General features: G+C 49.9%; 3 protein-coding genes across 4 annotated transcripts; all 3 read left to right on the top strand.

Moving 5' to 3' along the window:
- Window positions 1-232: 232 nt before the first annotated feature.
- On the top strand, window positions 233-3,264 carry LOC149912175 (rho GTPase-activating protein 32-like). Its single transcript, XM_090130911.1, has 7 exons — window positions 233-740; window positions 1,289-1,375; window positions 1,719-1,796; window positions 2,448-2,570; window positions 2,752-2,829; window positions 3,143-3,224; window positions 3,257-3,264. Exons 3-7 carry the CDS (start codon window positions 1,743-1,745, stop codon window positions 3,262-3,264), a joined length of 345 nt encoding a protein of 114 aa, XP_089987037.1. The 5' UTR covers window positions 233-740; window positions 1,289-1,375; window positions 1,719-1,742.
- A 442-nt stretch (window positions 3,265-3,706) lies between these two features.
- LOC149912176 (rho GTPase-activating protein 32-like) lies at window positions 3,707-6,979 on the top strand. Its single transcript, XM_090130913.1, has 7 exons — window positions 3,707-3,847; window positions 4,124-4,454; window positions 4,620-4,947; window positions 5,306-5,451; window positions 5,915-6,119; window positions 6,295-6,440; window positions 6,957-6,979. The coding sequence occupies exons 3-7, from the start codon at window positions 4,799-4,801 to the stop codon at window positions 6,977-6,979; spliced, it is 669 nt and encodes a 222-aa protein (XP_089987039.1). The 5' UTR covers window positions 3,707-3,847; window positions 4,124-4,454; window positions 4,620-4,798.
- Window positions 6,980-22,412: 15,433 nt separating this feature from the next.
- On the top strand, window positions 22,413-26,482 carry LOC149912177 (rho GTPase-activating protein 32-like). Of its 2 annotated transcripts, XM_090131817.1 has the most exons (10): window positions 22,413-22,489; window positions 23,038-23,124; window positions 23,468-23,545; window positions 24,197-24,319; window positions 24,501-24,578; window positions 24,892-24,973; window positions 25,453-25,596; window positions 25,873-25,975; window positions 26,071-26,203; window positions 26,369-26,482. In XM_090131817.1, the coding sequence occupies exons 3-10, from the start codon at window positions 23,492-23,494 to the stop codon at window positions 26,474-26,476; spliced, it is 825 nt and encodes a 274-aa protein (XP_089987943.1). In that variant the 5' UTR covers window positions 22,413-22,489; window positions 23,038-23,124; window positions 23,468-23,491; the 3' UTR covers window positions 26,477-26,482. The 2 variants fall into 2 exon arrangements, with proteins under 2 accessions (XP_089987943.1, XP_089987944.1); XM_090131818.1 differs by lacking the exon at window positions 22,413-22,489 and having other exon boundaries at window positions 22,513-23,124.
- Window positions 26,483-26,624: the final 142 nt, after the last annotated feature.

A 26,624-nucleotide genomic window follows, 5' to 3' on the forward strand; every position in this document is an offset into this window, starting at 1 on the left:
TACCACTGCTGGGTCAGTGTGAGTGTACGGAACAAGTGTGACAGCCTTTTTGATGGAGCCCTGTGAAAGGAGTCCTATGGACTTGAGATCCAACTATCAGCCCGTGGGCATCATCCAGGAGTTGGGGTAGGGGATGAGGCAAGGGAAGTTGGGCTAAGAAAGGGATAAAGCAGTCTGGCAGTAGTTCTGTGTTTCTCCCATCTCCTGCTTTATTTCCTTCCAGGTGAAATAGATGGGTGCTGCAACATGCCCTTGAATGTAACAAAAGCCACTCTAGTGTGGATTTGACATGGGCCCAGCACTGCAAGGTACGCTGCTGGGAGGAAGCGTCCATCTGGCTGAGGGCAGGAAGGCCCTCCAGAGGGATGCACTGAGGCCAGTTGTGCGAGGCTCAACAAGAGCAAGCGCCAGGTCCTGCGCTTTGGTCATGACGACCCCGTGCCAGCTTCTCCAGGATTTGGCTGGGGTAGAATTCCAAGCAGCCCCTGATTCCAGAACGTTGGGCTGGGCTGTTGAAATCTTCTGCCCTTGTGACTGGTCTTGCCTCCCCACCCTGTGCGTCGTGGTGGAGCAGCCTGGTGGCCCTCAGTGATGTCATAAGGGCTAGAATGAGGGGAGGAGCAGTGCGTGCTGCGTCCCTTCATTGGAGCGCTGGAGCTCTGACTGAGCAGCTCGCTTGTTGCACTTGTGCACCGACTGCGTCCCTTTGTCTTCACACCGTCCTGTGCAGCACCTTGTAGGTAAGCTGAGACAGTGTGGGAGAGACGGGGGGACAGTGAGTGCTGAGAACTGCTGGCTGGCGGAGCTCATAGGATCACATTATCTCCATCAGCAGAGGGGTGGCCATGAGGGACAGGGAGGTGATTGTCCCCCCCTGCTCTGCTCTTGTGAGGCCCCAGCTGCAGTACAGTGTCCAGAAAGACAGGGAGCTGTTGGAGAGGGTCCAGAGGCGAGCCACAGAGATGATCAGGGGACAGGAGCACCTCCCCTGCCAAGACAGGCTGAGGGAGCTGGGCTTGTTCAGCCTGGAGAAATGAAGGCTGTGGGGTGACCTCATGGCAGCCTTCAGTACCTAAAGGGAGCCTAAAAAGAGGAGGGGAATCAACTCTTTGAAAGGGTAGATAACAGCAGGACAAGGGGAAATGGTTTTAAGTTGAAAACTTAAGTTTTTAAGTTGAGGGAGGGCAGATTTTGGATTTTCCGTCGTAGTCTTTGCTAAACCGTGGAAGCAAACTGACCTGCTCTTTCTCTCTCCTCTCTCCACCCTCTGCCTGCTTCCCTGCTGCAGCTTTTGCTCGTGGAAGATCAGAGCAAAGTGACAAGGAACGGCTGCGGATTCGTGAGATTTCTCTTCCTCGTTCTGATCTCTTGCCAGGTACCTGCCATGGTTTGTCTCCCCACATGCTTTAGCAGCCCGTGACGCCCCATGTTTAGTAACACAGCCTCATCCAGCTTTGATGGGACGCTGGTCACGTGTGGGTTTTCTCCACGTGCTCTGCAGCTCAGCCCTCAGAAGGATGCTGTCTGTGGTGCTGTGACCAGCTGGTTTTATGGAAAGCAATCCCTTAGGCAAAGAGTCCCAGCCCCAGCTTGTGCAGAGCTGCACAGCATCACCAGGGACACCAGCAGGCGTGCTTGGGCTGTGTGAGTGTGCCCGACAGCTGTAGGGAGCACAGCAGAGATGTGAACAGAGAAAATAAAAGTGTGTTTCTTTTCAGTTCCAGCTTGTCACACCTACGCTGATGGCTGTGGCGTGCAGCGAGATCAGCTGTGGGCCTGACCTGGCATGGACAGAGGTAGAGTATGAAGCTCTGATTGGTCTTTGTTCCCTGACTGCAGCCAGCAGAGTGAGCCGCAGATGTGCTCTCCTGCTTTCCAAGGGAGCTCCTCTGTGGCAAGACAGTAGTGCAAGTGTGGCAAGTTTATAAAAGTACCAGAGCCATCTCGGGTGTTGTGTTTGTCCTCTACTGACTTTTCCCTTGAAATGGCTGCAGAAACAACAATCATTCTCTGCTCTGTTTGGCCTCGCTGTTGGTTGGACTGCTCAAGAGAGCTGCTTGGTGCTTGCAATGGCACTGTTTGCACCTTGTAACTGCAGCCGTAGCTTTGGTTTCCCTCTTCACGGTCTCCTAGCATCTGAAACAGTCAGCCTTCCTGCACAAAGAGCGCAGGAAAGGAGGGGGCAAAATGGACAAGGCCACCTGTCTGCATCAGTGCCATTGCTGATTAGTCTGGGTGGGGAGAGATGCATCTTTGCATTGCCTGGCGTGTGCCTGCTGCACACCAGGGAGAGAAACAGCCGTTATTAGACTTGCAGTTCCTTCTGAAGTGCCCATGATAAGGACCAAGTGCATTTCCTGCAGCTTTCTCTGCAGATGTGCTCCTCACCTTGAAATCCTCCTTGTTGGTTCCCAGCTCCTCACCGTGGCCTGTGCTCTCTGTTTCAGGCTGAGAACAAGGGGAAGCCCCTGCTGGACCATGAGGTGGCACCTGTGAATGTTCCAGCTATTGCTGCTGCCCATGCTATTAAGAGATACGTTGCCCAGGCAGCGGATGAACTCTCCTTTGAGGTAAGCAGTTCAAGGCGTTCCTTGTTGCTCAATTTTACAATGGCAAATGCCTTCAGAGCTGCACTGGTGCAAGTGCTCTCATGCTCGGCGATGTTTGGCAGTGCAGAAGAATGCAGTCATTTGAGCTGTGCTTTCCTCCCAGCCGTGCTGAAGCTGGGATTGACGTTGCAATCTCTTGCAGGTGGGAGACATCATCTGTGTCATCGACATGCCACCAAAGGAGCTGACCCCCTGGTGGAGAGGCAAGCTCGGCTTCCAGGTAGGCACAAGCTTCAGACTGGAGAGTGCAACTTCAGTAAAGGCAGGAATCTCAGCTTAGAGCTGCTCTGCCTGCACAGGATGCCCAGTGGACATAAACAGTTTCCTTGTGTCGGTGTCAGAGGACCTTGCCTTTGGCTGCAAATGTTGAAAAATTATTACCTTTATGCTGTGAACTATGGCCATTTTCTGCTGGATAGTCTTATGGAACGTCAGGCAAGCACGTTCTGAGGGAAATGTTACGTGCCTTTTGGTTTAACAGTTCAGATCTGAGAAGTGCTGCATGCAATAGTTGGCTTCTCTTCTTGTTACAGGCTGGATTTTTCCCAGGGGAGTGTGTGGAACTCATTAATAAGAACATTCCTGAGGCACTCATCAATTCTGTGCCAAAGCCAGGTATGGATGTTACATTTGATGGTGTGGGAAAGCAAAATGAAGTCTTTTTGGGGGTATGTTCCATGTTTAGTACCTCCTTTATCCATCCCACATTGTCCTCTGGGTTGATGATTCTTCATGCACACCATGGGGCAGAGATTTGGCCCAATCCTCCTGTGTTTATGATTGGACTTGGCAAAACTATAGAATCTTCATAGAATGGCTTGGGATGGAAGGGACCTCAGGGATCATCATGCTCCAACCCTCCTGCCTCAGGATGGTCTCCCAGCCCCCACATTTAATGTCAGATTAGACCAGGCTGCCCAGGGCCCCATCCAGCCTGGCCTTGGGCTCCTCCAGAGATGGGGAAAATCCCTTTTTGTATGTACTGGTTGGTAATGTTCTTCCCGTTCTGACGTGCTCTGTAGAATGTGCTGTGCTCGGCCTCGTCCAACGGAGCCAAACCTGAAATGACCTGGTTTCTTCCTTTTGTTGTGCAGAGCCCAAGAAACGCAGCAAGATCCTCACCTTCCTTCGTTCCTTGGTGAAGGCCCGCCCAAAGAAACCGACCGAGCGGGAGGTGGAGAAGGAAAGGGTGTTTGGCGGTGACCTGGGAGAGCATCTTCTCCACTCCGGTCGTGATGGTAAGGAGCTGCCCATTCCTGAGATCTTCCTCTGCTGGCATCTAAATAAGATGAAAGGGAGCTCATATCTAGCAGGGGGTAGGCTGATAGCAGTGGAGGCACGTGTAATGGGAGTTGATGGCTGAAGGATCAAGTGAGGCGGATACTCCTAAGAGACAAGCACATCTGTATTTGCTTCAGCCAAGCCTGGCTGGGCTTAATGGATGGGATGTGAAGCACAGCCTGCAGCAGGACTTGAATCAGGAGCTCCACTGACGGCTGGCACGTGTTCTTCAGTCCCCCAGGTCCTCCAGAGCTGCGCTGAGTTCATTGAGCAGCACGGCGTGGTGCAGGGGATATACCGCCTGTCCGGCGTCGCGTCCAACATCCAGAGACTGCGGTAAGAGTGCTGCGACTGACACAGCCTGAGTGCATCTGGTGTGGCTTTGGGCTTGCCTTCCTCTCGCTCAACCGGGTTTGCGTCCCTCTCTCCAGGCAGGAATTTGAGTCGGAGCAGATTCCAGAGCTCACCGTCCGCGACATTCACAGCGTGAGCTCCCTCTGCAAGATGTACTTCAGGGAGCTCCCGAACCCTCTGCTCACCCACCAGCTGTACGGCAAGTTCTCGGTAAGCACAAGGCCACGTCTTTCATTTCCCTCTTCCTGGGCCTCTTGGCAGATGGCTGCAGCAGTGCCCCAGCTCGGAGGCCCTTTTGCTGTCAGCCCCACGAGGTTTACTCGCAGTGGTGTACTAGCCTGATTGGTGTCTCGCTCCCTTTCTGCACTACTCCAGGATGCTGTTGGTGCCGCTACAGAGGAGGAGCGGCTGCTCAGAATGCAGGACGTCATCCAGCAGCTGCCCGCTCCTCACTACAGGTCAGTGCTGCCCTCAGCCTGCTGAGCTCAGCCCTGCTGCATTGCAGAGGGCAACGATGCGGTTCCAGCCTTTGTCTTTCTGAATTGCAGCACGGCATGCTCGTTGGTGCTGAACGTTTGCCTCTCTTGTTTTCCAGGACACTGGAGTTCCTGATGAGACACTTGGCGTGTCTGGCTGGGAGCTCCACCACCACAAACATGCATGCCAAGAACCTAGCCATTGTGTGGGCTCCAAACCTCTTAAGGTAAACTTCTGGTTCTGTTTCAACACAACGCTTCATCTGTTCTTCCGTAAAAAAAAAACAGTCCTCCCTTTTTCTCCATCAAATGTGCTCTTCTCCTGTAAAATCTGTGGCTGACAGAAGCGCAGGAGCCTGGGCTGTTCTCCAACCCCACGGGCACAATATCTAGGTGACAATTGTGTTCTATTCTTTAGATGGGACTGACGTGTCCTTGATCATCCAGGGGAATTTCTGCAGTGGCATCACTGATTGCCCACTGCGGAAGTCTCCAGAGCCTCAGCTGACAGCTTTTGGCTGCAACAATTCAGACTCGGGGAAACGGTCTTGGAGAAATGACTTCTAAAATCTGCCTTTTCTACAGATCACAGCAGAACGAGTCTGCCTGCGCCAGCGGAAGAGCTGCCTGCATGGAGCTGCAGACGCAGTCGGATGTGGTGGAATTCATCATCAACCACACAGACGTCCTCTTCTGCTCCAAATCCGGAGCAGACATCGCAGATGCAGCAGGTGAGTGTCTTCCTCCATTAGCTTGATCTTGACCTGACACCTTGATCAAATGCAGGCCTTCTCCAGGACCTCTGAGATACTCTTTTACCATCAAGGGGACAGCAGACCTCTGGGCTTCCATTAGGGTGTGGCATCCTGTTGCTGGATGCTGAGAATGTCCAAGCCCAAACTTCACAAGGAGGAAACCGTCATTATTATGGTTTGCATGCAGGAAAAGCTTGATGCAAGCGTTGCAGTGAAGCTTTCTCAGTTCCCTGTCCCTTTTATCTAGGGGTGAGCTCTCTTAATGATGACCATGTCCTTTGCCATAAACAGACTTCTGCCCACATGGTTATTTTGGGCTCCTCTTCTTCCAGTGGCTGGGATAAGCAAGCCTGAGAAAAATACAGCACCTCCCCCAGAACTGTGGTGGCTGTGCTGCTGCTTTCTGATCCTCGCTCTTACCTGTGGTTTTCCCTGACAGGGCACAATTCTCTCCCAGGGCCCAAGTCTGTGGGGGTCTCTTCTGCTGCCACAAAGCTGCTCAGCCTGGAGGAGGCACAGGCACAGAGGCGAGGCCACAGCAGCTCTCCCCCTGTGACAGAGAGCAGCCGGGACATTGAAGTGGAAGAAAGCCCTGCAGCTGGGCAGGGCAAGTTCCACACCGTCATTGACTTTCCATCTGAAAGGTAAAGAGGACTTTCTTTTCCAGCACCCAGCATCATTCTTTGGGTGGGCTTTTCTGTTTTTCTGCAGAAACCAGGCAGTGCTAGGAACAAGCAACTGCTGCCAAGAGCTCAGTGCAGCTCTTCCCTCACCCTGCACCACGCACAACTCACAGCATTGGCTGTTTTCTCTCTCCAGGCAAAATCCACCCAGCAAGAGTGAGGAATCACCAGCTAGCAGTTGGTGTTGCTGCTTCAGCCTCAGAAAGCCATCCTCTGGCAGCAAACGCCAACTGCAGCACAATGCCAGGCAGCCCTCAGAAACAGCAGTGGTAGTCCTGGCAGGTAAGGGTGCAAATGCAGTTTCCAAATCCCTGCTTTTCATGAACATAGAATTCAAGCTTGCTCTGCACTTGTATCTCCTTCTGGCATTCCAGCCCCTGCCTAGCATCTTCAGTTCACCCCTGATCAAGAACCACTGTCGTAATTCAGCTTGTGAAAGTTTGACACTAACCCCTGTGTATCCTTTCTAGGTGAATCGAGCCCTTGCCAACCCAGAGGATCCAGGGCAAGTAGCGAGGATGCTCTCTGTGCTTCCATCAGTGGAGAGCTCTTAGGAAGCACAAATTGCTGCAGTTCCAACAGCAGCCTTCCATCTGACATCAGTAATGGAGAGAAGGAGATCATCGAAGTTCATGCTCTCATTACACCTGGCTCTGCTGAAGTTGCTGACCTGAGCCTGCAAGACACCACAGTCACAAGTGTGGATTTTAACCCAGAGTCTCTGCAGTGCAGCCCATCCCAAGCACAGTGTGAGTGCCCCGACAGCAGCACCTCCATGCAGGAGCAGGTCAGTGTCAGTGAAGAGGAGCAGAGCCTCTTGAATGAGGACTGTCAATCAGACCTCCAGTCCCAGGCACCGGACAGCAGCACTGAGAGCTCTGAGCCACTCTCTCCATGACAAGACAGGATGAGTCCCATCTTCACCGTGGACCTCTCCCACCCTCCTGTCCTTTATTTAATAATAAAAGCACACTCGTGCTCAATCAACGCCTTGACTGCCTCCAGAGTCTTCATTCACACGGACTGGGATGAATGCAGCAAACAGCAAGGCACCTCAGCTTGCAATGCTGTGGGTGTTGGGTTTGTGCAGCACAGCTCCGGGTTTGTTCCTGTTTTGTCTGGCTTTGGGATGTCTGCAGGGGGAGCTCTGCTACCATTTGGCATGGTAGCAAATAATCTCTCGCATCCTGGATGCTGCTCATGATACTCCCAAGCTTCCTGGCTGTGGCTTTGTGATGCTTTTCAGGGCCTTCTGATGCATTTTGATGCCTTGGATGTTGCTTAACACCTCCCTCCTCCCATCATGTCCTTTCCTGGCTCCCATCTACGAACTGGCCCTGCAGATCATCTCCAGACCTGTCATCAGCACACTGCGGCAGGAGAAGCTCCCCCTGGCCAACGTCAGGCAGTACTGCTTGGTCTGCAGCTCAGTGGCCATTTCCCTTTTAGGCGGCTCCTGCAGAAGAATCAAGCAGCAGAACCTTTTGCTCACCCTGCACCACACAAATGCTGCAAAAGCAGAAACAACCTGGGAATCTCTGGTTTGCAAGACTTCACAGACACTTATTGACTGTGTCTGATGGTTCCCTCCCATCCTTGATTTCCTTCTCCCCTTCTCCTCGTCTGATCCCACTGCTGAGCCATGATCAAGCTGCCCAGTGTGGCAGAGCATCGTGCAGAGCCGTGCTGGCACCTCCTCCCCTTCCTCTCCTGCAGCTCAGCCTGCAACCTGAGCAAGTTTTTTTCTGAGAAAGTGACCAGCTCTTTTCCATCCCTTTGCCCCTACAAACAGTTGTCCAGAGGATCTCGTCCAAGAATTCCTGGAACAGCCTGCAGCTGGCTCTCCTGAAGATCAGGCTCCTGCCTTTGCTTCCTGCCAGGCCCGCATTCCTTGAGATCACCAACTCAAGGAGGGCATGGTCACTGCAGCCCTGACCGCCTCCTGTCGTAACCCCTGGTGTGCACCATGTCCAGCAATGCTTCCCTTCTGCTTGCTGTGCCCAATGCCTGCACCACAGAGTGATTCTCACTGCACTCCAGGAGTCTGTCAGATTGCTTGCAGCCAGCCATGCTGATTTCCCAGACTGACTGGAATCCCCCATCAGCATGAGAGTCAGTGAGTGCGATGCTTCTGCTGGCTGCAGTAAGCAGCTCCCACCAACAGGCTCTCTTTCCAGGCGGCTGTAGCAGACCCTCACCTCCAGAAGCCCTGCACTGCTGCACTTCCTAATTTTACCCACAAGTTCACAACCTGCTCATGGCTCTTCTTAGTTCTTTGCAGTCAACTTCTCATCATAGAGGGCAAATCCCTTGCCTTCCAGAATTCCATAGTATCAATTGTGTCAGGATTTCTTTATTTTATTTATTTATTTATTTATTTATTTATTTCGATTTTCTAGGTAGGAAAATGAATTTCTGAGCCAGGAGAAGCAGAAGTGAAACAGTCTTCCTGGCACTGCTCAGGTTGCAGGAGTTGCCAAGTGCTCCTCAGGTAATGTGTGCTGAAGAGCTGACCTTGGTGGCAGGGGCTGTGGCTGCATTTTGTGCCTGTCATGCGGGAATCCAAGAAAGCCTATTCAGAGCAGGAGCTGCAGAGCGAGATAAACATCACGAGAAGGTAAGGCTGAGAAGCAAGGACACCTCCAGAAAGAAGAGAAAAACTGAGTCAAGTGAGCTGCGTGACGGCCGTGTGATGCTGACCATGATTGGAGGAAGAGCGCATGGCTGGGAATGACTGATGGCTCTGGTTGGATGGGTGCCTGTGTGCACAGAGGTAAGGAGTGTTTGTGGGATGTTTTGCTGGCATCTAACGGCTGTAAGGGGAAGTCAAGAGAGAAAACTTGTGAATGCATAGAAGGGATGTTAAAATCTGGAACAGACTGTTTGGATCAGTCACAGCTGAGTCCAGATTGCCACACTGTCAGAACCTGGGGCCTAGGATTTTCCTTTAAGAGTGCCAACTGCTCATTTTAAATGATAAAAAGTAACATTGATAGAAGCTTCCCTCCTTGCATTAGAATAAGGCATTGATATTTGATGTTTCTGTCTTTCCATTCCTTTAGCAGCCTGGGTGTTGATGCAGCTGTATGCATCTGCTGCCCTCTCCTTCTATTTTGTGTAAAAGAACAGTAAAATATGCAATCAGTGTGAGATCTTTCTGAAGTATTTTACTTTATTTGCCCCTAGGCTGCAATGGCTGGGAAATGGCAGTGTCACCCAGGAGCCCACACGGCGACCTGATGTCTCATTGTTGGGGTCTATTGGAAACCACCACGATGACAAAAGAATGCCTGGGATTCCTCCGGCCCAAATGCCAAACCTTGCACTTGGCTGTGCTGAACCTCATCAGGTTCACCCAGGCCCACCTCTCAAGTCTGCTGAGCTCAAACAGATGTCATTTTTCTCGTGTCCTTCCATTCCGAGTCCATCTGTTCCCCAAAGCAAAAGAATTTGGAGGGAACCACCGACAGTTATGTGAGCGATTTCAGCGTCTATTTCTGATCATGGCAACAACTTCAGAGGTCACACTTAATTTACGGTGCCCGTTGTAATTCTGACCAAGGCTGCAGTTGCAGCTGACTTCCCAAGGCTGCAAGACGTGGTGGTGACACAGCCTTGTGCTTCTGCATTGGTGCTCATCCCACGTTTCCTTTCTCTGTCTCGCAGGTCAGCTCCTGCTGGAAGCAGATGGTATCCCAGTGTGAATGAAGGTCAGTGCAGGAGCAGCTGCTGATGGGAGGAAGGAAGTCCATGCTGAAGAGCTCTGAAGCATCTGCAGGTATGGTTCTGGAGGAGGCAGCAGTGATGTCGGAGGGCTCCCAGCAGGAAGCTGTCTCATCCAAATGCTTGCTGAGTGGTTGGAAGGGAGCTTTCTGCATGACAGCAGCACCAGCTGCTTGCTTCACATGCTGCAAAGACAAGGATTAGCAGGAGTTCCAGTATCTACAGTATCATCACGAATCACGATAGGATTACAATGTGTCCTCATACAAACGCAGCCATTTCTCTCTGAGTCCAAAGGCTGTCCGGAAAGCATCTGTGAGGTCTCTCACACCAAACCACTGCTGTCCGTGTGGGATCTGACTCATTAGGGTATAGGGGTTAGGAACCACAGGCTGTCTTTTGAGAACGGGTTCAGTCATTTCCTTACATCTTGCACCAGCCGATACGTGCCGTCTGCCTTCCGTGCCGACAGGATTGGGGTGTTATAAGGCCACAGAAAAGGTTCCAGAAGACCATCCTTAACCAGTGTCTGTGTTACAGCTTTTAGACCCACTCTCCCTTCTAAGGCTATGGGATATTGTTGCTGTTTCACAGCTCCACTCCCTCCTTGGGCAGTTCTTTGTAAGGGAAAATTGTGAGTCCACCCCGATTTCCTTCCCCTGCCCACACCTTTGGATTCATTTCTTCTTCATCACAGCTGTTAACACATTCATTGACCCCTGATATCTGTTTCACAGACTTGCAGCTGTAATCCTCATTTAACTGTTAAATCTCTCCCCCATAAATCGGTCCCTGCTTCAGGCACAGAGAACAATTGCCCTGCAACTATTTTATCTTTCCATTTTAGTTCTGTGGTCTCCAAGAGTGGAGCTGTCACTTCTGATCCCTCAGCCCCAGTTATGCACAACAGCCACATCCAGATACACGTCTGGTACCTCTGAACTAGCTAATGCTGTAGGATGGAATGTTGTTTCTGCACTGGCTATCAAATGTGGGATTGCTCTGAAGCAGTACAGCACGATGTGTTTTGTAATTTGCCCTTAGAAACAGTTTGAAAAAGTAGAAAGACTTTATTAGTATTAGTATTAGTAAAAAGAAGTTATTTCATAACATATTTTAGAAATACAGTTGTTCAATCATGTGATCAATTCTCACTTACAGAACTGTAATAGTTACAAATTGCATGGGTATAGCATTAAGGACCAGAAAGCATGTTGTAAGGCCATTCTGTTTGGATAGGAGAAGCTCAGCAAAAGAAAAACAGACTCCAAAGAAGCCAGGGCCTCCACACAAGGCCGAACTGACTCACTCTGTGGGCAGGTTGGGATGCAACAGGCAGGCATCAAGAGACTCCCCTCTGTCCTCCTTCCAAACTTCTCTCTCTTCAGGGATGAGCAGGTGTCCAGAAATAGTGGCCAAGTGTTGATAAGCAGCTGTCAGGCGTTCAATAATTAGCAGTATACCTGCTGAGCTAGCAACAATTGGTGTTTAGCCAGTCACACACACACACACAGAATGGCCCGGGTTGGAAGGGACCTCAAGGATCACGAATCTCCAACCCCCTGCCACAGGCAGGACCACCAACATCTGTAGCACTGCACATATGCACACTGCTGGATAGAAACACCAGTGTGGAAAAAAACTGTATGCTGTGGATGCAAAGGGTGAATCAGAATGGCATAACAGCTGTCATACAAGGAAAAGCAATCCTTTACCTGCTGTGACATGCTCATGGCAACACCAATGCAGATGCCAGCAGCTGATGCCCACAAGGACAGCCAGCCTGGACTTATTTTCACTACATATCTTTGTCCTGATGTCCTTCTAGAAGCTGGGACATTTCTCCTTCTGAGCAGCAGAGGGCAGGATGGGTCCAAGGTGAGGGCACACTCTGCTCTTTAACTGGCACTCAAAGAGAAAGAGAAAATGAAAATCAGCTGTGTTTCCATGCCCATGGCAAACACCAGCCTTTCCATCCTTATAGTCCTTCATGACATCAGCAGCAATGGAAACAACATCCCACTCACCTTTGCCATGTCTGGCAGAGGTTGCAGCTCTTTCTATTGCATCCCTCTAGCTTTCAAGTCAAGAGCTCCTGTGTCACACAAGGAAAAGCAATCTTTTACCTGCTGTGCCATGCTCATGGCAGCAGCAATGCAGATGCCAGCAGCTGATGCCCACAAGGACAGCCAGCCTGGACTTATTTTCATTACATATCTTTGTCCTGATGTCCTTCTACAAGCTGGAACATTTCACCATCTCAGCAGAAGAGTGCAGGAGGGCTCCAAGTTACAGGCACACTCTCCTCTTTTTCTGGCACACAAAGAGAAAATGAAAACCAGATGTGTTTAACTGCCTATGGCAAACACCAGACTTTCCATCCTTACAGTCTTCCTGACTTCAGCAATAATTGAAACAACATCCCACTCACCTTTGCCATGTCTGGCAGAGGTTGCAGCTCTTTCTATTGCATCCCTCTAGCTTTCAAGTCAAGAGCTCCTGTGTCACACAAGGAAAAGCAATCTTTTACCTGCTTTGCCATGCTCATGGCAGCAGCAATGCAGATGCCAGCAGCTGATGCCCACAAGGACAGCCAGCCTGGACTTATTTTCATTACATATCCTTGTCCTGATGTCCTTCTAGAAGCTGGAACATTTTTCCATCTCAGCAGCAGAGGGCAGGAGGGGTCCAAGGTGAGGGCACACTCTGCTCTTTTTCTGGCACACAAAGAGAAAATGAAAACCAGATGTGTTTCCCTGCCCATGGCAAACACCAGACTTTCCATCCTTACAGTCCTCCTGACATCAGCACTAATTGAAACAACATCCCACTCACCTTTGCAATGTCTGGCAGAGGTTGCAGCTCTTTCTATTGCATCCCTCTAGCTTTCAAGTCAAGAGCTCCTGTGTCACACAAGGAAAAGCAATCTTTTACCTGATGTGCCATGCTCATGGCAGCAGCAATGCAGATGCCAGCAGCTGATGCCCACAAGGACAGCCAGCCTGGACTTATTTTCATTACATATCTTTGTCCTGATGTCCTTCCAGAAGATGGAACATTTCTCCATCTCAGCAGCAGAGGGCAGGATGGGTCCAAGGTGAGGGCACACTCTCCCCTGTTTATCTGGCACTCAAAGAGAAAGAGAAAATGAAAACCAGATGTGTTTCCCTGCCCATGGCAAACACCAGCCTTTCCATCCTTACTGTCCTTCCTGACATCAGCACTAATTGAAACAACATCCCACTCACCTTTGCCATGTCAGGCAGAGGTTGCAGCTCTTTCTATTGCATCCCTCTAGCTTTCAAGTCAAGAGCTCCTGTGTCACACAAGGAAAAGCAATCTTTTACCTGCTTTGCCATGCTCATGGCAGCAGCAATGCAGATGCCAGCAGCTGATGCCCACAAGGACAGCCAGCCTGGACTTATTTTCATTACACATCTTTGTCCTGATGTCCTTCTAGAAGCTTGGACATTTCTCCATCTCAGCAGAAGTGGGCAGGAGGGGTCCAAGGTGAGGGCACACTCTGCTCTTTATCTGGCACTCAAAGAGAAAGAGAAAATGAAAACCAGATGTGTTTCCCTGCCCATGGCAAACACCAGCCTTTCCATCCTTACAGTCCTCCTGACATCAGCACTAACTGAAACAACATCCCACTCACCCTTGCCATGTCTGGCAGAGGTTGCAACTCTTTCTATTGCATCCCTCTAGCTTTCAAGTCAAGAGCTCCTGTGTCACACAAGGAAAAGCAATCTTTTACCTGCTGTGCCATGCTCATGGCAGCAGCAATGCAGATGCCAGCAGCTGATGCCCACAAGGACAGCCAGCCTGCACTTATTTTCATTACTTATCTTTGTCCTGATGTCCTTCTACAAGCTGGAACATTTCTCCATCTCAGCAGAAGAGGGCAGGATGGGTCCAAGGTGAGGGCACACTCTCCTCTTTATCTGGCACTCAAAGAGAAAGAGAAAATGAAAACAAGATGTGTTTCCCAGCCCATGGCAAACACCAGCCTTTCCATCCTTACAGTCCTCCTGACATCAGCAGCAACTGAAACAACATCCCACTCACCTTTGCCATGTCTGGCAGAGGTTGCAGCTCTTTCTATTGCATCCCTCTAGCTTTCAAGTCAAGAGCTCCTGTGTCACACAAGGAAAAGCAACCTTTTACCTGCTTTGCCATGCTCATGGCAGCAGCAATGCAGATGCCAGCAGCTGATGCCCACAAGGACAGACAGCCTGGACTTATTTTCATTACATAACTATGTCCTGATGTCCTTCTACAAGCTGGAACATTTCTCCATCTCAGCAGAAGAGGGCAGGATGGTTCCAACGTGAGGGCACACTCTCCCCTGTTTATCTGGCACTCAAAGAGAAAGAGAAAATGAAAACCAAATGTGTTTCCCTGCCCATGGCAAACACCAGCCTTTCCATCCTTACAGTCCTTCCTGCCATCAGCACTAATTGAAACAACATCCCACTCACCTTTGCCTAATCTGGCAGGGAGGTGATGCTCTTTCTAATATACCCCTCTTGCTTTGAATTCACCAGTGCTTGTGTCACACAAGGAAATGCAACATTCCTGCTGTTCTGCCATTCCCATAGCAACAACTATGCAGATGCGAGCAGCTGATGCCCACAAGGACAGCCAACCTGGACTTATTTTCATTACATATCTTTGTCCTGTAGTCCCTCTAGAAGGTTGAACGCTTCTCCATCTCTGCTGCAATGGTCAAAAAGGGTCCAAGTTTAGGGCACACTCTCCTCATGGCCTCTTGCACTCAAAGACAAAGGGAACATGAAAACCAGAAGTTTTTCTTTGCCCATGGCAGACACTAGCCTTTCCATCCTGACAGTCCTTCCTACAATCACCTGGAATTGAAACAATATCCCCCACATCTCTTTTTTGAACTTATTCATGCATGAATAATAATAATGAGAATTTTTCTGTAAATCTTATTTCTGCATGGAAACGATCTGATAACCGGAGCTTTTTTCTCTAAAACAATCCAGCGAATTTGCATTGCTTATCTATGTACGCAAAATGTTTTTGCCATTCATCTCAAATATCAATACATCTGGCAAAATAAGATAGAAAAAGTATTTACAGACATTTTTGGACATAGATTACTTCTGGTCAAGTGGGAAAGAATCCCTAAGCTGCAATCATGAAATACTTTTATCACTTTCTCTGATTTAGCCAGTGTTACTAAAAGGGAAATAAGACACAGGCTTTTTAAAGCAGCTGCCAATTTAAGAATGATAATAAGTTTTATTATTCTTGGCTAAGATCAAAGTCCCCCATTTCAGAATTATCTCCAGCTCATCAAGTATAATTAACAGTTTTGGATAGCCACATTATTATATAGCAATATTGTCTTCCTGCAAGGAATTTCATTGTTTTGACACGTGCCACAGGTTGTTAATAGATTGCCTGATTACCATTTATTTTTTTTATTGGCTTATGATGACCACAGAAAATTATACAGCAGCACCATAAAAACTTTAAATCCTATCCCATGTATCTGCACTCATACGAAAATCATATTGGAAAGCATTGGTGAAACTAAGATTACAAAATAAAGCAGAGGACAATTTCAGTGAAAGCCTGCAGTTTTACAGCTCTGCCCATTTCAAACCCCTGAAGACATCCACGGGTTTCCTGCTGTGGGACACAGGCACTCACCTGCAGCTCAGCACTGCCTGCTCATGCCTGCGCACACCTTCAGGCTGGAACCAAGGAAATCCTCAGCAAAGACATCAGTACACTTTTGTTATGACGACTTTCATAAAGAAGCATCAAATATTTCTTCACGAGAAATACTGCAAGTCCCTTTGACACTAGCCCTTATTTTAAATGTTTAGATTTGTGCTTCATTCAGGCGTGCTGTCACTCCCAAAAAGATTTTTATTCTTTTGCTTTTCATTCTGAGGAACACAGTGATTTCTGCCTTGTTTACTGACTGTAGGCACAGCAATACTCCTGCACCTTCAGGGAAACAGCAAATCCATCTCTTTCACACCCTACTTCTATCAAGCTCATTCACCTTACAAGGTATTTATTGCAAGCAGCTCTTCCAGAAATGGAGATTAACAGAGCCTGCAACCCAGGACACCTCAGTAAGCCAGTACTTTTCATCTCCTGAAGGTGTAGGTAGACACAGAGCTGGAACATCTTTTCCAGAGCTGTGTGATGCTATCTCATCTGTGTTCCCTTACTGTTGACTCAGTGTCACTTCTTATCTAACCTGGTTGCATCCCAGGATTTCTGGTGCCAAAAATAAACTGACAGCTTTCATCACTAGTTAAAAGGAAACTGCAATGGGAAAAGCAATTTTTCTGATTTCTCTGTTGATCAAAGATGCTTCCTGCAAGCCTGATGCGGTAGAAACAATATCAGCTTTAGAATGACAGTCATTAGAGCAGAATCCTTTCACTGATGAAATCCCACAGTCCTGATTCATACAACACTGACACTGGAGGACACAGTAGTTTAGATGAGAGCGCATTAAAAATGACTAAGTTAAGGTCTCAGCAAAGAGTGACAAGTATGAAAAAAAGAGGTTGCAGAAACTGCTTCAGTTTGGCACTCTGGCATAAAGTATGACAACACACAACCTGCCTGTGCAGTTCCAGAAGCAGAAGAAAGCCGTCAACCAAGACTTGTTCTCATCTGCTCTGAAAGTCCACTGGGACAAGGCCACTTTTCTCTGACGTGCTTCCAGAAGTATCACTTCTGAGCACTGTGCCAGGGAGTTACAAGATACTGTTTGTGTGTACAGAGGAGAAAAAGACGTCTGTCTGGAAACAGACTTGGTGAAGGAGAAGCAGCATTTTCCAGAGTACTTCAGAAAGAACTGAGCACTGCCCCAAGAGCTTCAGAGCGGCAGGCTGTCACAGTGTGCCAACCAGCTCAGCTGTGAGTTGGCACTGAAGCTGCACCACAGGGAGAACAAAGCCCCCTGTGCACCCTTGGAGAGCCAAGGGTTGGAGATTCATGAACCTTGAGCTCCTTTCCAACCCGGGCCATGCTGTGATTCTGGGATTCTCACCTTTGCCTCATCTGGCAGAGGGAGGCAGCTCTTTCTCTTGTCTCCCTATGGCTGTCAGGTCACCAGGGCCAGTGTCACACAGGGAACTGCAAACACTGTGTGTGCTGTGCCCTGCCCATGGCAGCACAGAGGCAGCTGCCAGCAGCTGATGCCCACAAGGACAGCCAGCCTGGACTTCCTTTGATTCCTTCCCTTTGGATCAGCGTCCTTCAGGAAGGCGGAACATCTCTCCAGCTGAGCAGCAGAGGACAGCAGGGCTTCGTTGTCTGGGCATGTTCTCTTCTGGCCCTCTGGCCCTCACAGACACAGGAGGAGGACACAGAGGCTGCTGTCACACAGCCAGCCCTGCCTCTCAGGTCAGCTCTCAGGCCATCCTCTCTCCCCTCAGCAGCAGCTCACTGTTCTGCACTCCTCTGGCCTGGGCTGGCAGAGGTGTGCAGCAGTTCTGCTGATCTCCCAGTGCTGGCCATGTCTGCAGTGCCTGTGTGAAAGACACAGGAAGCTGCCAGCATTGCACTGCTCTGCTGTGCCCCTGCCATCACCGAGTTTGCTGTCAGCAGCTGCTGCTACACGTCCATTCAGGCACAGGCCTTTCCTTCCTGGCCCTCTTTCCCCCCTCTCTCCTCTGCTCTCTCTCGTGCTCCCCTTTGGCCTGGGCTGGCTGAGCAGTGCAGGCCTTGTTGTTGCTCCCTGGGCCAACTACGTCACGGTTCCCCGTGACTCTGCCAGCTGCTCTGACACAGCGACTGCGTCCTCAGTGTGGATTCCAGAATGCGACAGACGTCCAGAGAAGACTTCCAGGGCTGATTGGAACATGCTGCCATCAAGAACTGCCATGGCTCAGGCCCCCTGGGAATCTGCTCACAGCGAAAGCTGCTGTCACTCTGTGTGGGCACAGCCTTGTCTGTGTAGGCCTGCTCACACTGCAGCCCCTGTCTGCACCAGAACCGTGCCGATCCACCTTCTCTTGGCCTCCTTGCCTGCATGGAAAAGGGCAGCTTGGGCTGAAGTCCCTCAACTTTCAGATGGCCGAGTGAAGTCTCTGAGCCCTGGTGACCCACGCAGCTCTCCAGCCTGCTGACCTGCTCTGCTGGGGCTGTCTTAAAAGGCAGAGGGCACGTTATCCTCATGTCCCCACATCCATCCCTCTTAGCATACTGATGGCCAGTTCCTAAAAGGACACCTGCACAATCTCTCTGAATGTTAATCAACATGTAGTTAGTTTTCAGTGGTGATTAGCTATGTGTTTAGTCAGAGGTGCAATGGTTCTAATGGTGAGAGAAAGACATTCCCAGTTGTCATCAGGTGGAACACACTTCAGACTGGAATCCTCAAGCAGACTGCAGTCAAGCTTTCTTAATTATTCGTTGTTCTTATCAATTCAGACGCATCTCTTAATTCCTGCTTGAATGAACATTCTGTAATAATCTGCTGAGACAGCGCAAGGCTTGACAATGAGACTATAGTTTATGAAAGCAGCACTTTTTACTTCCTTTACAAGTTCTTATCTGAATGCTAAATGCAACATCAATTCACTTCTCACTGGGTTGAACGTTTTAAATATTTGGTAAACATAATGGTTCTAATTCTGACATTTAATATGAAAATATTAAAATTCTTTGTAAGTACTTTTTTGTTAGAATGCCAGATGCTAAAGGGATGAAGTGGCACAAGAAAGCAAAATGTCTGTGCTGATGGCAGGAAGGACTGTAAGGATGGAAAGGCTGGTGTTTGCCATGGGCAGGGAAACACATCTGGTTTTCTTGTTCCCTTTGTCTTTGAGTGCCAGAAAAATAGAGGAGAGCGTGCCCTCACCTTGGACCCCTCCTGCCCTCTGCTGCTGAGATGGAGAAATGTCCCACCTCCTACAAGGACATCAGGACAAAGATAAATAATCAAAATATTTCCAGGCTGGCTGTACTTGTGGGCATCTGTTGCTGGAAAATTTAATGGCAGTAAACTGCCTAGATAATGACAGAATGAGGGTGACAATAGAATGGTACGTAATCACAGTACAATGAAAAAAGTATGCAGGGTGCAGGAAGGGAGGTGTGGACATTCTGAGTTGCAACTCTTTATTTGCTCCAGAAAGCTCTATCAGAATGGAAGACTGAAGGAAATACTTTGAGTGTTTTCTAATGTGACTGGATGAAAGATCCATGTGGCAAATTGAATAACTGAGTGGTAAAGGGACATAGATACCTCACTGTTTCATGGAACCTCTCAGTTAAGCACCTGAGCACTGTGTACAGGACTTGGGAATATAAGTATTAGAGGATCATGGAATATCTGTATTTGGAAGGGACCTCGAGGATCATGTATTCCACCTCCTGGTTCCACACCGGACCTCCTATGGGTCAAGCCCTGTGTCTGAGAGCATTGTGCAAATGCTCTTTGGCCTTTGTCAGCTCAGTGCCAAACCACTGCCCTGGGGAGCCAGTGCCAAATTCCATGTATCTAGGTCATCCTACAGAATGATGCCAAGAGCAGTTATAGAGATCGACTTACAAACAAAATTCTTGTCTTGAATTAATGGTACACTCACCATTTAAAAAAAAAAAAAAAGAAAAAAAAAAGGAAATAATAGAGAAAAAAAAAAAAAGAAAAAGAAAAAGAAAAAGAAAAAAAGAAGAAAAAAAATGAAAAAAAAAAATCAGAGCCATATTCTTACACTGGCATTTTACAGTATTGTCAGATTTTTGTAATTCTGTTTTGTCATATAAGATTCTCTCATCATGAAATAATGACCAAATTCTCTTTTCAGATCTAAACATACAAATGCTAAAGGCAGCAGTGCTGTTCAAGAGTACATTACCAGCTCAAACACTGCTTTGGCTATAAAACTGAAGGTAGTAAGGAATTTTATCAAGGAGTTTGAAGAAAACATGCAAGTGTAGATTTAAAAGCAACCTGTATTGTTACTTAGAGTTTGATATAGTGTAATCCAGTGCACAGTACTTGTAACGTGTGTTTTACAAAATGCTTTGCAATGTAGGGATCTATTAAGATAAATGCTGCAAGTTCTAATATGTCCATGAACTTTTCAAACTGTTCCTTACTCCTACACATCACTACGAGTAGTTCTTCTGTCAGGAAGGATCACATGAGTAATTAACCTGTGACCTTAATTTGGAATTAAATGCATACAGTGGAAGTAAGAGCTGTGGGTTATTTTGCTCTTTCAGTGTTGAGCAGCCGAGGTGTTTTGTTTTGGAGGGTGGACAGTGATGGGACAAGTGGGGAGTGGCTTTAGACTGAGACGGGGGGTGTTGAGGTTTAGGTTGGATGTGAAGAGGAAGTTTTTCAGCCAGAGGGTGGTGAGGCACTGGAACAGGTTGCCCAGGGAGGCTGTGGATGCCCCATCCCTGCAGGCATCCAAGGCCAGTCTGGATGTGGCTCTGGGCAGCCTGGGCTGCTGGTTGGCAGGTTAGAAAGCCCACAGGACTTTATTGCAGCCCTGGGTGCAGGGGGATCACTGCACCTAGCATGCACACAGAAGAGCTGGAGCACACAGGTGATGTACATTCCACTTGTGAACATTCCTGCAATTCCAGAGAGCGTGCGCCTGTTCCAATCACTGTTGCACAGATTAAAAACTGATTGCAGATGAGCTGTTTTGGTATGGGGTTCTTGCCAACGGTCTGCAGTGGCTGTGTGATTCCTCGGGGAGTTGCTCTCCAGCCCAAAGGTCATGTCCTAAGTCGACCAGATCCCGTTTGTGTCCAGAAATGGCTGACAACAGATCAGCTGCTGGTCAAGTTTCTAACATCACACTGGCCTTGCTCCAGTGTCTGTGTCATCAGCCCCAGCACATACGGTGCACCTCTTCAAGGCTTTGCAACACTGAGACTCTGCACTTGGGCTCCAGACATCCTGCTGCACCAAGAGGTTATTCTAGCATAACCACGATTATAGGCAGTGTTTAGACAAGCTCTTACAGGAAAACCATGAACACAAGGCTAAAGAGAGACTAAGTGATGCACTGTGCAGGAATACTCATGGAAGTCTTCACAGTGCAGGAGTCTGATCTGATTACAGATGCTGTGCTTTAAGTACCCCTTATCATATCTTTTTTTTCACTGTTGTGCAGGGGTTGGACTCAGTGATCTCTGGAGGCTGGAGATGCTGTTTGCTAATGGAAGATGGAGAGAGGGAAAGCAAGTAAAAGGCATGCTGTGCATAGCCACCACATGACATCTGCACCATTTCCCCCTGCACCAAGGAGGAGCAGCTCACAAGCTTGGCCTGGGCCAGGGAAGGGAGCAGACAAACATCTGGACCGACCCCAAACGAGCTGGTTCTGCAGGTTGGGTGTCTGCTGCTGCTTGTCTCACATCCTGCTGCTCAGCGGTAGATTTGTTCCTGCTCAGTGCTAACAGGAAACTCACACAGCATTTCTGTTTCAGCTGTGCCAACGCTTTGATCCCTTGCTGCTTGGATGGGGCGTTTGAAGAAGGATGCCTGTGCTGATGTCCACCCAGGCTTTGGGGATGAGTCTCCACACCAGGGTACGACTGACAGGACTGAGGGTTGGGGATCCAGCCAGGTCGAGTCCAGTGTGCTTTGCTCTTGTTCTTAGTGCTTGTTTTTGCTCAGGAGGGCAGGAGGTGAACCTCGTGAACCCATGCCTGCAGACGGGTTTTGCAGAGAAAGAGGTCCTGCAGGCCTTGTGTGACAGCCACGGAGCTGCAGCGAGGCTGCATCCGTGTAAAACACCAGAGATCCACGGAGGTGTGAAGGGGAGCTGTGGGCTGCAGTCACGCAGGAAGGGATGTGCATGCTCGGGGTTTGGTTGTTGTGTGTGTGTTAAGTGACTGTGATACCACTGCTGGGTCAGTGTGAGTGTACGGAACAAGTGTGACAGCCTTTTTGATGGAGCCCTGTGAAAGGAGTCCTATGGACTTGAGATCCAACTATCAGCCCGTGGGCATCATCCAGGAGTTGGGGTAGGGGATGAGGCAAGGGAAGTTGGGCTAAGAAAGGGATAAAGCAGTCTGGCAGTAGTTCTGTGTTTCTCCCATCTCCTGCTTTATTTCCTTCCAGGTGAAATAGATGGGTGCTGCAACATGCCCTTGAATGTAACAAAAGCCACTCTAGTGTGGATTTGACATGGGCCCAGCACTGCAAGGTACGCTGCTGGGAGGAAGCGTCCATCTGGCTGAGGGCAGGAAGGCCCTCCAGAGGGATGCACTGAGGCCAGTTGTGCGAGGCTCAACAAGAGCAAGCGCCAGGTCCTGCGCTTTGGTCATGACGACCCCGTGCCAGCTTCTCCAGGATTTGGCTGGGGTAGAATTCCAAGCAGCCCCTGATTCCAGAACGTTGGGCTGGGCTGTTGAAATCTTCTGCCCTTGTGACTGGTCTTGCCTCCCCACCCTGTGCGTCGTGGTGGAGCAGCCTGGTGGCCCTCAGTGATGTCATAAGGGCTAGAATGAGGGGAGGAGCAGTGCGTGCTGCGTCCCTTCATTGGAGCGCTGGAGCTCTGACTGAGCAGCTCGCTTGTTGCACTTGTGCACCGACTGCGTCCCTTTGTCTTCACACCGTCCTGTGCAGCACCTTGTAGGTAAGCTGAGACAGTGTGGGAGAGACGGGGGGACAGTGAGTGCTGAGAACTGCTGGCTGGCGGAGCTCATAGGATCACATTATCTCCATCAGCAGAGGGGTGGCCATGAGGGACAGGGAGGTGATCGTCCCCCCCTGCTCTGCTCTTGTGAGGCCCCAGCTGCAGTACAGTGTCCAGAAAGACAGGGAGCTGTTGGAGAGGGTCCAGAGGCGAGCCACAGAGATGATCAGGGGACAGGAGCACCTCCCCTGCAAAGACAGGCTGAGGGAGCTGGGCTTGTTCAGCCTGGAGAAATGAAGGCTGTGGGGTGACCTCATGGCAGCCTTCAGTACCTAAAGGGAGCCTAAAAAGAGGAGGGGAATCAACTCTTTGAAAGGGTAGATAACAGCAGGACAAGGGGAAATGGTTTTAAGTTGAAAACTTAAGTTTTTAAGTTGAGGGAGGGCAGATTTTGGATTTTCCGTCGTAGTCTTTGCTAAACCGTGGAAGCAAACTGACCTGCTCTTTCTCTCTCCTCTCTCCACCCTCTGCCTGCTTCCCTGCTGCAGCTTTTGCTCGTGGAAGATCAGAGCAAAGTGACAAGGAACGGCTGCGGATTCGTGAGATTTCTCTCCCTCGTTCTGATCTCTTGCCAGGTACCTGCCATGCTTTGTCCCCCCACATGCTTTAGCAGCCCGTGACGCCCCGTGTTTGGTAACACAGCCTCATCCAGCTTTGATGGGACGCTGGTCACGTGTGGGTTTTCTCCACGTGCTCTGCAGCTCAGCCCTCAGAAGGATGCTGTCTGTGGTGCTGTGACCAGCTGGTTTTATGGAAAGCAATCCCTTAGGCAAAGAGTCCCAGCCCCAGCTTGTGCAGAGCTGCACAGCATCACCAGGGACACCAGCAGGCGTGCTTGGGCTGTGTGAGTGTGCCCGACAGCTGTAGGGAGCACAGCAGAGATGTGAACAGAGAAAATAAAAGTGTGTTTCTTTTCAGTTCCAGCTTGTCACACCTACGCTGATGGCTGTGGCGTGCAGCGAGATCAGCTGTGGGCCTGACCTGGCATGGACAGAGGTAGAGTATGAAGCTCTGATTGGTCTTTGTTCCCTGACTGCAGCCAGCAGAGTGAGCCGCAGATGTGCTCTCCTGCTTTCCAAGGGAGCTCCTCTGTGGCAAGACAGTAGTGCAAGTGTGGCAAGTTTATAAAAGTACGAGAGCCATCTCGGCTGTTGTGTTTGTCCTCTACTGACTTTTCCCTTGAAATGGCTGCAGAAACAACAATCATTCTCTGCTCTGTTTGGCCTCGCTGTTGGTTGGACTGCTCAAGAGAGCTGCTTGGTGCTTGCAATGGAACTGTTTGCACCTTGTAACTGCAGCCGTAGCTTTGGTTTCCCTCTTCACGGTCTCCTAGCATCTGAAACAGTCAGCCTTCCTGCACAAAGAGCGCAGGAAAGGAGGGGGCAAAATGGACAAGGCCACCTGTCTGCATCAGTGCCATTGCTGATTAGTCTGGGTGGGGAGAGATGCATCTTTGCATTGCCTGGCGTGTGCCTGCTGCACACCAGGGAGAGAAACAGCCGTTATTAGACTTGCAGTTCCTTCTGAAGTGCCCATGATAAGGACCGAGTGCATTTCCTGCAGCTTTCTCTGCAGATGTGCTCCTCACCTTGAAATCCTCCTTGTTGGTTCCCAGCTCCTCACCGTGGCCTGTGCTCTCTGTTTCAGGCTGAGAACAAGGGGAAGCCCCTGCTGGACCATGAGGTGGCACCTGTGAATGTTCCAGCTATTGCTGCTGCCCATGCTATTAAGAGATACGTTGCCCAGGCAGCGGATGAACTCTCCTTTGAGGTAAGCAGTTCAAGGCGTTCCTTGTTGCTCAATTTTACAATGGCAAATGCCTTCAGAGCTGCACTGGTGCAAGTGCTCTCATGCTCGGCGATGTTTGGCAGTGCAGAAGAATGCAGTCATTTGAGCTGTGCTTTCCTCCCAGCCGTGCTGAAGCTGGGATTGACGTTGCAATCTCTTGCAGGTGGGAGACATCATCTGTGTCATCGACATGCCACCAAAGGAGCTGACCCCCTGGTGGAGAGGCAAGCTCGGCTTCCAGGTAGGCACAAGCTTCAGACTGGAGAGTGCAACTTCAGTAAAGGCAGGAATCTCAGCTTAGAGCTGCTCTGCCTGCACAGGATGCCCAGTGGACATAAACAGTTTCCTTGTGTCGGTGTCAGAGGACCTTGCCTTTGGCTGCAAATGTTGAAAAATTATTACCTTTATGCTGTGAACTATGGCCATTTTCTGCTGGATAGTCTTATGGAACGTCAGGCAAGCACGTTCTGAGGGAAATGTTACGTGCCTTTTGGTTTAACAGTTCAGATCTGAGAAGTGCTGCATGCAATAGTTGGCTTCTCTTCTTGTTACAGGTTGGATTTTTCCCAGGGGAGTGTGTGGAACTCATTAATAAGAACATTCCTGAGGCACTCATCAATTCTGTGCCAAAGCCAGGTATGGATGTTACATTTGATGGTGTGGGAAAGCAAAATGAAGTCTTTTTGGGGGTATGTTCCATGTTTAGTACCTCCTTTATCCATCCCACATTGTCCTCTGGGTTGATGATTCTTCATGCACACCATGGGGCAGAGATTTGGCCCAATCCTCCTGTGTTTATGATTGGACTTGGCAAAACTATAGAATCTTCATAGAATGGCTTGGGATGGAAGGGACCTCAGGGATCATCATGCTCCAACCCTCCTGCCTCAGGATGGTCTCCCAGCCCCCACATTTAATGTCAGATTAGACCAGGCTGCCCAGGGCCCCATCCAACGTGGCCTTGGGCTCCTCCAGGCATGGGGAAAATCCCTTTTTGTATGTACTGGTTGGTAATGTTCTTCCCGTTCTGACGTGCTCTGTAGAATGTGCTGTGCTCGGCCTCGTCCAACGGAGCCAAACCTGAAATGAACTGGTTTCTTCCTTTTGTTGTGCAGTGCCCAAGAAACGCAGCAAGATCCTCACCTTCCTTCGTTCCTTGGTGAAGGCCCGCCCAAAGAAACCGACCGAGCGGGAGGTGGAGAAGGAAAGGGTGTTTGGCGGTGACCTGGGAGAGCATCTTCTCCACTCCGGTCGTGATGGTAAGGAGCTGCCCATTCCTGAGATCTTCCTCTGCTGGCATCTAAATAAGATGAAAGGGAGCTCATATCTAGCAGGGGGTAGGCTGATAGCAGTGGAGGCACGTGTAATGGGAGTTGATGGCTGAAGGATAAAGTGAGGCGGATACTCCTAAGAGACAAGCACATCTGTATTTGCTTCAGCCAAGCCTGGCTGGGTTTAATGGATGGGATGTGAAGCACAGCCTGCAGCAGGACTTGAATCAGGAGCTCCACTGACGGCTGGCACGTGTTCTTCAGTCCCCCAGGTCCTCCAGAGCTGCGCTGAGTTCATTGAGCAGCACGGCGTGGTGCAGGGGATATACCGCCTGTCCGGCGTCGCGTCCAACATCCAGAGACTGCGGTAAGAGTGCTGCGACTGACACAGCCTGAGTGCATCTGGTGTGGCTTTGGGCTTGCCTTCCTCTCGCTCAACCGGGTTTGCGTCCCTCTCTCCAGGCAGGAATTTGAGTCGGAGCAGATTCCTGAGCTCACCGTCCGTGACATTCACAGCGTGAGCTCCCTCTGCAAGATGTACTTCAGGGAGCTCCCGAACCCTCTGCTCACCCACCAGCTGTACGGCAAGTTCTCGGTAAGCACAAGGCCACGTCTTTCATTTCCCTCTTCCTGGGCCTCTTGGCAGATGGCTGCAGCAGTGCCCCAGCTCGGAGGCCCTTTTGCTGTCAGCCCCACGAGGTTTACTCGCAGTGGTGTACTAGCCTGATTGGTGTCTCGCTCCCTTTCTGCACTACTCCAGGATGCTGTTGGTGCCGCTACAGAGGAGGAGCGGCTGCTCAGAATGCAGGACGTCATCCAGCAGCTGCCCGCTCCTCACTACAGGTCAGTGCTGCCCTCAGCCTGCTGAGCTCAGCCCTGCTGCATTGCAGAGGGCAACGATGCGGTTCCAGCCTTTGTCTTTCTGAATTGCAGCACGGCATGCTCGTTGGTGCTGAACATTTGCCTCTCTTGTTTTCCAGGACACTGGAGTTCCTGATGAGACACTTGGCATGTCT

This window comes from Phasianus colchicus, chromosome Z (genome assembly GCF_987193195.1).
Source record: "Phasianus colchicus chromosome Z, bPhaCol1.hap1.1, whole genome shotgun sequence".
Classification (NCBI taxonomy): Eukaryota; Metazoa; Chordata; class Aves; order Galliformes; family Phasianidae; genus Phasianus; species Phasianus colchicus.

Coding starts and splice junctions, on each gene's coding strand:
- LOC149912177 (XM_090131817.1), top strand. CDS start 23,492: ATGGCTGTGGCGTGCAGCGAGATCAGCTGTGGGCCTGACCTGGCATGG. Junction 25,597..25,872: donor TCTCCACTCCGGTCGTGATG/GTAAGGAGCTGC, acceptor CGTGTTCTTCAG/TCCCCCAGGTCCTCCAGAGC. Junction 26,204..26,368: donor AGCTGTACGGCAAGTTCTCG/GTAAGCACAAGG, acceptor GCACTACTCCAG/GATGCTGTTGGTGCCGCTAC.
- LOC149912175 (XM_090130911.1), top strand. CDS start 1,743: ATGGCTGTGGCGTGCAGCGAGATCAGCTGTGGGCCTGACCTGGCATGG. Junction 2,571..2,751: donor CGGATGAACTCTCCTTTGAG/GTAAGCAGTTCA, acceptor AATCTCTTGCAG/GTGGGAGACATCATCTGTGT. Junction 2,830..3,142: donor GAGGCAAGCTCGGCTTCCAG/GTAGGCACAAGC, acceptor TTCTTGTTACAG/GCTGGATTTTTCCCAGGGGA.
- LOC149912176 (XM_090130913.1), top strand. CDS start 4,799: ATGCTCGTTGGTGCTGAACGTTTGCCTCTCTTGTTTTCCAGGACACTG. Junction 4,948..5,305: donor TGGGCTCCAAACCTCTTAAG/GTAAACTTCTGG, acceptor CCTTTTCTACAG/ATCACAGCAGAACGAGTCTG. Junction 6,441..6,956: donor AGCAGTGGTAGTCCTGGCAG/GTAAGGGTGCAA, acceptor GGTCAGTGTCAG/TGAAGAGGAGCAGAGCCTCT.